Source organism: Triticum urartu, chromosome 2A (genome assembly GCF_056163025.1).
Source record: "Triticum urartu cultivar PI428250 chromosome 2A, HENAU_Tu73, whole genome shotgun sequence".
Lineage (NCBI taxonomy): Eukaryota > Viridiplantae > Streptophyta > Magnoliopsida > Poales > Poaceae > Triticum > Triticum urartu.
The window spans coordinates 44,612,998-44,622,747 of NC_141874.1; the positions used below are offsets into that span (position 1 = coordinate 44,612,998).

At 48.8% G+C, this 9,750-nt stretch overlaps 1 protein-coding gene and 1 pseudogene across 2 annotated transcripts; one reads left to right on the forward strand and one right to left on the reverse strand.

Annotated features, from left to right (window-relative positions):
• Positions 1 to 3,954: 3,954 nt before the first annotated feature.
• On the reverse strand, positions 3,955 to 4,284 carry LOC147983486 (ethylene-responsive transcription factor 3-like). Its single transcript, XM_087540746.1, has one exon. The coding sequence runs from the start codon at positions 4,282 to 4,284 to the stop codon at positions 3,955 to 3,957; it is 330 nt and encodes a 109-aa protein (XP_087396872.1).
• A 435-nt stretch (positions 4,285 to 4,719) lies between these two features.
• On the forward strand, positions 4,720 to 8,842 carry LOC125534859 (disease resistance protein RGA5-like; annotated as a pseudogene). Its single transcript, XR_015615370.1, has 7 exons — positions 4,720 to 5,242; positions 5,376 to 5,783; positions 5,874 to 6,023; positions 6,166 to 6,537; positions 7,414 to 7,824; positions 7,962 to 8,174; positions 8,336 to 8,842. The product of XR_015615370.1 is annotated as a disease resistance protein RGA5-like (transcript).
• The last annotated feature ends 908 nt before the right edge of the window (positions 8,843 to 9,750 follow it).

Below are 9,750 nucleotides of genomic sequence, written 5' to 3' on the forward strand. Positions count from 1 at the left end.
TGTTTTCTATCAAAAAAGGCTCACACCCCGCTTTATAGATAACGCAACGATCATACAACTCGACACCACACCATATACACCCGAGACAAGATATAACAATGCAAAATAACAGCGACACCACCACAACCCACTCCAAGATCACAACAAAAATACAAAGAGTGTCCTGCAAGAAGCGGTCAGAGTACTCCACCATGACAAAGGTGTCACAAAGAGACGACGTTGCACCCGATGAATCATGGACTCCAAGACGGTGCCTTCAGGAAGGGCACGACACCGGAGCACCGCCACCGCCAATTCAAAAAAATCATGGGTTTCACAAGCAAACCGAAGGAGGAGAGTAGCCGCAACGCCGCCTTCACGAAGTTAACCACGTCTACAGTTGCCGCTGCCATTGGCCTGGTGCAAGCCAAACAAGGATTACCCTATCGCACACACTCTCCGTCTCCGAGACCACTATTGGTCGCTGAACACCGGACACCATGCCGCCCGGACGCCCATGGCAGGGGTAGCCGCCCGCAGCCAGCTCCACCCATGACCCACGCCGCCGCACCTAGCAACCTGTGCCGGTCGCAGCCTGCGCTGCCCCTGCCACCATGCCGCCCGTCACACCGCCGCCACAACACCATCTGTAACCGCTTCGACGCACCAGCACGCCCGTTTTCCAATGCGGTGTCCATGCCTGCTCGATCTGGCCCAGGCCTGACCTCCTGTTCATGGAAGACAAAACTTCCCCGTCGCCGCCTACGCCGACCGGGCTTCGCCCGACCATGCCCTTTGTCAACGATTAGGGAGGAGGGAGAGTGGGAGGGGGAACCCCGACGACGGTGGCTAGGGTTACCCTCGATAGCTCACGGGAGCGACACAGAAGGGAGAGGGGAAAGAGGGGAGGCCTTCTGACTAGCTCACCACTCGAGTTGTTTTCTTAGTAGCAAGGAGTGTACCGGAGCACACTGTCCATGGTTGAATTGCTGGAAGCTTTTGCCTTCAAGGCAGCCCAAAAAGCAATCACGGCTTAGGTGTAGAATGCACAATTAGACTTTCTTGCGACAGTTTTAGTAGCTAATGAATTAGAAATACATACATTCATGTGTGTTAAGACTATTTCTCCTCTAATTTGGCAAAAACAAACTGGTCTAGAATGGAACAAATGGGCATTTCAGTGATTTGTTATCGATGCCTCACAACCATCACAAAAAAACCAAAACTCACATATTAAATCTATTAGAGGAAATACTCTCAATATAGTTAAAACAAGAGCACCTGACCGAACCACATAACTGGACGCTGACATCATTCGCAATAGCGTCCAGCCTGGACGCCGTTGTCAATAGCGTCCTTCCTATTTTTCAAATTTCGGCCCAACCATGATCAATTTTCTAATTGCCGCGGTACTAATTACTAGTAATAAAAAAATCGGCCTAAAAACCGTAAAAAATGGAAAACTGTTGTATATGAAAATGTTTGGGTTAATTGATAGCTTTCCAACGGCACATTATATAGTTTGAAAATTTCTTTCATAAAAAGAGTTGATGAATTTTTTGTTTCTTGAATTTTGTTTATAAGCCGTAATGATTTTGGGAAAACCACCAAACATGAAAAAGTTTCTCCTATTCAATAGATATGTAACGGTATATTATTTTTCATTAAACAGTTCAAAAATTACGACAAAAACACTGCGAAAAAATGATGTTAGAAAAAGTCCGGTCGACAGTTGACTACGCCCAAAGAAATGATGCTCGTTGTGTACGTAGTAGCACGAATTCGAGAGTCCAGTCTGTCCAGAGTAGACCAATGTCCCATTAGCGCCCATTCATTCCCCATGGCATAATGCGCTGAGATCAAAGTCTCATGGCCCTGCTAAACTTGAAAAGTTTGGTTCTAAATTTTAGGCCAACTCCACCACGCGACCCCATCTTGTCCGGATGCGTCTGTTTGGGATAAAACGAACGAATGGCGCTGCCCAACGCGCGGCCTCAAACGGATAAATGTTCGGATTTCGTTTGTTTTCGACCCATCCCCAACCCAAACTTGCGCCGAGTTTGGGATGAAACAGACATCGCGCGGATGGGCTTGCCGCACGCCCTTGTCTTCCCGTGGCCCGCCTGTCGGGGACACTAGCAGCCCCTTCGCTTCTAATGCCTCCACCCTAGTCCTGGCCATCTCCGGCCCACCTAGGCCCGGCCCTAAAATCCTGGGCCTAGACTCGATGGGCTTGCCCATGGGCCGGGCTTGGGCCTGAGTTTTGAGCCCACCAGCAGGGGCATGGACGGGCTTGGGCTTGGCATATTAAGGAAGAGGCCCGGCTCACGGCCCTAAGCCCTAAGGGCTTTTCAGTGCTTTTTACTAGATGGGCCGGAGTTGGGCTTGAAAAGTAGGCCCGATGGTAGGGCCTGGGAGGGCCCGGGCCTCAGTTTTCTGCAGTGGGCTTTTTTAGGCCCGGCCCAGCCCATGGCCAGGTATACTCCACCCCCTCGCCCCGCCCTACCGCCGGCGCCGCCGCTATTCTCCGGCCGCCTCCTCACCGCGCAGCCCCCGGCCGTCCATACCAAACCACGTCTCGACATGGCCGCCACCACGCATGCGCTTTCGCCGTAGTTTTGACCGTCGATCGGAGGAGGTTTAGCCGTCGCCGTCATAGCCGGCGGCAGAGGGAATACAACCGCCGGCGACGTACCACGATGGGCACGACAGTATCTTCGACCAAGGATTTGATTATCAAGGTAAAAATGTTGAGCCCCTGCACCAAGAACCGGCCACGTTTGAACAGTTTGTCCAATTTCATCATGAGCTGCGTGATTGGCACACTCATTTGGATCTTCAAAATGACTTGGTTGAGTACGTGTGGGATCACATTGGCAATCAATAGATGTATTGGTTCATTTTATGTTCATTCAAGACAATTTTGATTTGGTTGTAAAATTATTTTATTAGAAATAATTTCGATTGGATTGTAAAACTATTTTTATTTTCAGACAAAAAATAATTAAACGTGTAAACTTGTTTTGATATGAAAATATGGGCATTTTTAGCCCTAGCGAACAGGATGGGGCAAACGGATGCGGCGCGGTGGCCGCACGGCCACTGCATCTTGGTCCGAACACGACCCCATTACCTTATCCAAACGAACCGATTCCAGACAAAGCGAACGTCCATTTGAAATCGCGAGGTGGAGTTAGCCTTACCGGTGGGAGTGGGACCTGGTTTCCCATGAAACCACAAGGGGAAACGCATTCAGTCCAAGCTCATCCTCATCATCACGGGGTGCACTTGAGCGACACACCTCCAGAAGCTGGGTCCGTGCTCACTGCCGCTTCTGGCCTGCTTGCTGAGATAGAAGGCCAGCAATAAAAGCAATTTTAATGGGGTGATCCATTTCGTTCGCGGCCGTCTGTTTAGATTGGTGTGAATAAAAAAATCGGTTCAATGCGTCGATTCAAACAGACGCGTGTCTGCTTTCGTCTGCCCGCCGATCCATTTTCGGCCTATTTTTGAGCCGGATTTGCGTTGGCGCGGACACAAGACGAACGCGCGGGCTCGTCCTCTTTTCTTACCAGGCCCGCTGGTCGGTGGCACATTAGATTGGCCTCTTCACATCAAACAGCACACCCTTGCTCGCCTGCTTCGTCGCCGACGCCGCCGGTCATTTTTCCGATAAAATGGATACATAAATAGTTTAACGTACACAGATAAAAGAAAAGACCACTACTCGTCGCTTTCTGACTCCGACACAGTAATGTCATCCTTCGACGTCTGGATGTAGGTATCAGCATACTGCTCGTCTTCAAAGTCCCAACCCTATATTTCTCGTAGCTTCAGTTTCAATTGAACGGCCTGCTTTTGCGAACGCTTGTCCTCCCTATAGGCGGCTCGCTCCGTCCTCCTCGCGCCTCTCTCCAACCTTCTTTACTTGTAGAACTGGCGCTCGTCGACAATGTCTTGCGGGAAGCGTTCGCGTCACACCACCATGGCTTCCACGTCCATCTCGGCGATGGCGAGGCGACGCTGCCGCCTTCGGTGGACATGACGATCCTCGTCGGTGAAAAGCCGCGAGAGAGACGCCAGATCCTGCGCCCGCTGGCTCGACACGACGGGAAAATTCATATCCCGACGAGGCCTCAGGAGGCGCCGCGTCGCCGCATCGTGCGCGCGGGCCGCCTCCTCTGCGGTGTCGAAGGTGCCGAGGATGAGACGTTTCTCGCGAAACCAGATCTCGGAGGAGAAGGCGTCGGAGCAGCGCTCGTGGACTCCGCGAAAATCCGAAGCGCCCAGACGGCGGATCGACATGGTGGCGCAGAGGCGAGACGAGTGGGCGGCGGACAACGACCGGGGCAGAGTGTGGAGGGAGCGCCTTCTTATAACGAGCGCCGGCCGCGGCGCGCGCGAGAACCTTTCCCGCGCGCGCTAGGCCGCTTTCCCCTGCGCGCGTGAACCTTTCCCGCGCGCTGGAGCGTCAAAACCAGGGTGACGACATGGGCGCTGGCATGATCTAAAGTGCGCACGGTCATGAAATGGGTTGACCCGTTGGGCACACTGCCGATGCAAAACTAAAAGAGAGCGGACGGCGGGTAGGCGGCCGACCCAAACGGACAAAAAGCGGACAAAAACTTCGATCCGTTTGGGTCGGTCCAGTGGAGTTGCTCTAATGTATGAGAGATAGTACGCGCGTATACAATGTGCATGGAAGTGAAAGAGCAAGAGGAGGGGTAAATATCAGGGTAAAAAGATGTGGCTGAGAAGACGGAGCACCTCCCGTCCCGTCTACAGCTTGGTTCAGAAAACACAGGGCTTTTGCCTGTGGGAGCGGGACCAAGCTGGCAGCCTCCTCCGACGTGCTTCCGGGGAGCTTCAGACCAATAATGCATGCATGCACAGTCTCAGGAGTGACCCGTCCGCCCACAGTCACAGTGCAACCTCATCATTCATCAAAGCGGCCAGATCTAAAGAACGAGTTAGAGGCATCTCGATCTCGTTCTCACCACCATTGCTCTTGCTCCACCAAAAGCCACCAACCATGGCGCTTGTGTAGCCGTCCCACGCTTGCTCTTCTCGTCCCGCTCCCAGCAAGCACGCCCGCAGGGGCGGCGCGCAGACCTAGCTAGTATTTGGAGGCGGTTGCCGAAGTGAAGAGCCTGCCGCTGCTGCTGACGTGCTAGCTGCTTGGGGGTCTTTTCAGAGAGCTCCTTGGTGTTGGATCTGCTAGCTGCTTGCCTTCCTCAGCTATGCTCTGCTTGGTTCTATACAGGTAAGCAGCAACTGATTGATTTGCTTTCATTGACGCAGAAGGTGGTGGCCGGTGGAGAGAACAGTTTTTTTTTTTTGGAGGGGTTTTCTACAACGGATTCCTGTCTTGTACTAACTTCCAATGGATGTTACAGGTTTTCTTCCTAAAGGATCCGACCCAAGTCACCCAACCATGGAGTTGGTGACCGGTGTCATGGGAAGACTACTCCTTAAGCTGGGCGAGCTGCTCGCGAGTGAGTACAAGCTACAGAAGGGCGTCAATGAAGACATTGAGTCCCTCAAAAAAGAGATGGAGAGCATTCACATTGCCCTTAAAAAGGTGGCCGAGGTACCACGGGACCGGCTTAATGTGCAGTTCAAGAAATGGGCAGAAGGGAGCTGTCGTACGACATGGAGGACGTCGTTGACAACTTCCTGGTGTGCGTCGAGGGATCTGATCCAGCACCCAACTCCAACAAGCTCAAATGGCCAATGGAGAAGATGATCGGCTATTTCACCAAAGCCAATGGTTGCCATCAGATCACCAATGACATTAAGGCCTTGTTTGGTTCGGTTGTGGATTTCTAAAAGCAGCTGTGGAAAATCTGCTGTGAGAAAACAGCTGTGGAAAATCTGATGTGAAAAAGATGTAGGTCATTTGGCAAACCAGCTGATACAGCTTTTTCAGATTTTGGCCCGCAGCGGAATCAGATTTTGGAAAGCACATCCTGGGCTGCTTTCGCTTTTGGTTCAGATTTTGGCAGCGGATTTCTGAAATCGGATTCTGCTGGTTTCGCTCTTTGGTTCAAATTCTGCTGCGCGGCAGCGGAATCCATCGATAAAAGCTAAACCAAACAGGGCCTAATGCTCTCAAGAAACTTGCCGAAGAGGTGGCTGCCCGCATGCCAGATGCCAAGTCAGCGATGCTGTTGTCAATTCACCTAGCAGATCCAAGGTTGACCCTCGTATGCTGGCTTTGTAAAAGGATCAGCAAGAGCTCGTCGGCATTGAAGCCGCTCGGGTCGAGCTAACCAAGAGGCTGGCACTTGGTGACGGGGATGGGTCAAATCAGCAGCTCAAGATAGTCTCTATTGTCGGACCTGGAGGACTCGGCAAGACAACTCTTGCCAAGGCAGTGTACGATAGTCTTCAAACGCAACATGTTCACAAAGCTTTTGTTCCGGTGGGTCACAAACCTGAAGTGAACAAAGTTCTCAAGGACATCCTCTTGGAACTGCGCGTGCATACGAGTGATGTAGCCACATTAGATGTAAGACAACTTGTCGAAAAACTCCGAGAACTACTTCAGAATGTCAGGTTTGAAGCTTGTCCACCTCAATCATGTTTATATAGTTGAAACAATTAATGACACATTTATCTCAATTTACATACATACTCCCTCTGTTCCTAAATATAAGTATTTTTAGAGATTCCACTATGAACTACATACAGAGCAAAATGAGTGAATCTACACTCTAAAATATGTCTATATAAATCTATATGTTGTCCATAATGGAATCTCTAAAAATACTTATATTTAGGAATGGATGGAGTATAATCTTGTGAATAGAGGATATGTTGGACTTAAGGCGCTAGATGTATTGACACAATGTGGGCCTACATGTTATGATGGATGCCATCTGCATGGAACTGGTGACAAATACATATCTGATACCAATAATTTGTAGTCTACTAATATAGAGTTTGGCTTTTATTAGCCAGGTGGTGCACCTCAGCGTCATAATTACATTGAATCTGATGAAGCAAGATGTTAGAAAGTTGCGGTTAATTTCAATTAAGATCTTGTGAATTTTAATTTGGGCAGCCTATTCAATCATGATGTATTTTTATTAAAATAAAGTATTTTTTCTTGTTTTCCTGTTTTTTCATTAGGTTGTGAACAACCACCAACTATTCTCAACAGAATTCAGAAATAAATCTAATATGCGAGCTTCCAATGCAAAACTATATTTAGTTTGAGAATGTGATTAATGAGAACTGTTGTTGATATAAATGAAATCAGTCAAATTCATGCATTCGTTCCTTGTTTATTGCACCTTTTCTGTAGACTGAATGATCACATATACATGTATATTCATTATCCAAGTGGCTGGCATGCATCTTGTTCTTCTAATTGACACTCTAGATAGTTCTGAACTAACTAACATGGCTCTTGCTCTGTCATGTGGGTAGGTACTTCATCGTTATCGATGACATATGGGATTTGGAATCATGGGGAACAATCAAATGTGCTTTGTTGGACAACAATCGTGGAAGTCAAGTAATCACAACAACTCGCATTCACAAAGTCGCAGCAAACACGGGTGATGTCTACAAGCTAGAACCACTTTCTCATGATTTGTTTAAAGCACTATTCTATAAAAGATTATTTGGTGGTGAAGAGAACTGCCCTGATGATCTACCTTCTGAGGTATCTAAAAAAATTCTACAGAAATGTGGTGGTGTGCCGCTCGCTATCATTGCAATAGCTAGTTTGTTGGTTGGTAAAAGAGTGGAGGATTGGTCTATGGTATACACCTCTTCTTGTATTGTATGTAATCCCATGAAGGCCAGGCGTCCGATTCCTCCAAGGCAGACCAAAAGGTAGGTGCTACATACTTGTACGTACAGGCGCGTACCTGCCTGCTGCAGTAACCCGTACGTGGATAATGCACTATTAATCCAGTATTATTACATTTTTTTTATGCTGCCTAAAATGAGTTCCTTGCGCGTTTTTTCAGCCGGACGACGAACGTGAAGCCAACGACGTCGACGTTGATGCTGCGGAGAAGTGCTCAGTCCTCGACGTCCACCCCAGCGGTCCTGTCTCACGCCTCAGTTTTGGCATGTCTGCTCCATCACCCGCGCGCACAACAACCACCGGTGTCAGTTCCTCTGCTCAGGCCATCAACGAGAAGGAGGAGGAAGAATCGCAGGCAGACCGACAGGAACAGGTCTGCTGCAATAATATTTAGAGAACCATTGAAGCATTTCGCCTGCACGAATCTAGATTATGCACCATCGAATAGTTATTAGTGTGAGGGCTATTAGGGGATTTTTTTCTGGGAAAATTAGTAGTCACACCAATAACACAAGTTGCCTCGTTTATTTTCAGCCGGCCGAGGAACACGAAGAAGCCGAGGACGGGTCAGCAGAGACGACTCCACCAAAGACCCTGCAGAACACAGTCGACGTTGCTAGTCTTGCAGAAAGCAGTGAGGCCGCCGCTGCTACGCCTGCTCCTTCTGAGCCCGCTGGACCGAGATGGAGGCGTTGGGCGTGCTTTAGTTGCCTCAAGTCCGGCAGCAGTTCTTCTGACTAGTGTGGTGCCGTGCTTCTGAAGATGGCTCAGGACTTCTGAATAATTGCGTTGCTGGTTAGTGGTCGGGTTGAACTGCACTACTTTTGTCGGAACTTCTTAAACTGTTTGTTGCTATTGTTTGGCTTGTAATAGGATAGTATGACGCACCAGGTTTTTTGCCCCGTAGTCTATGTTTGATCAAGATCAGGCATCGACAGCGGGTTTTCCTGGCGGGTTTGAATATCCTTTCCATTTCCACATGTTAATTAAGATTTGCTTGTTTGTTTGAGGAACGGACTTCGTTGTTTCTGCTTTGCTTATGCCAAGTATTGCGAATTCGGCTATGCCCATTTGGGAAAACAAAAATGGCCTTCATCTGTCTACTGAATTCACAATTTTCTTCTAGTACCGAGCTTCATTTGGAAGAAGACTCACTACTGGAAAAAAAAATCCACGCCGAGAGCTAAACCGTGGGATCTTGGCAGCCGAGTACCATGCTCGGCAAAGTGTAGCACACGGCAAAAACATACCAATGCCAAGACACCCCTAAAAGGTACTCAGCGATCAAGAAAGACCCGGTAATGGTGCAATACGCCGAGAACTAAAGAGTAGGTTCACCGCAATAAGGTGACACGTGGCATGTCCGTTTGCAGTTGACGGCTCCGTGACGTCGTGGGTAAGTTTGCCGAGAGCTCCCAATCGGGTTCTCGGCATACATTTTTGATTCCTCAACAGAATGTCTGCCGAGAGGCCTTAGAATGATCTCGCTACAGCTTAGATACTTATAGGTAATGCCATGTGGCAGTTTTTGCCGGGTACTTTTGCTATCGGCAAAGACATGTAGTTGGTAGTATCAGTCAGGTGTCACCTCTGCCGAGGGCTGCCTCTCGGCAAAATTTTCTTTTCCGAGTTGGGCCCTCGGAAATGTATACAGTAGCAGTTAGGTGGCCCCTCTGCCGAGTGCCTCCTCTTGGCAATGGCAGCTTTTTCCGAGTGGTGCTATCGGAAATATGTCCCACAGATGTTGTTGACAATTTATTTCTTCATTAAGCTCTGCAATTGAAAATAAATACATATGTAAGAGGTATATAACTTCATAGCAGAATAGAACAACACATCTCATATCAAGAAGCATATATGCATGTTGCTCATACAAATTCCTTGAGCACATCACGTACAAGCAAGGTTTTGGATTCCGAATGGACGAATTTTCTCGTGGGGGGGCGAGA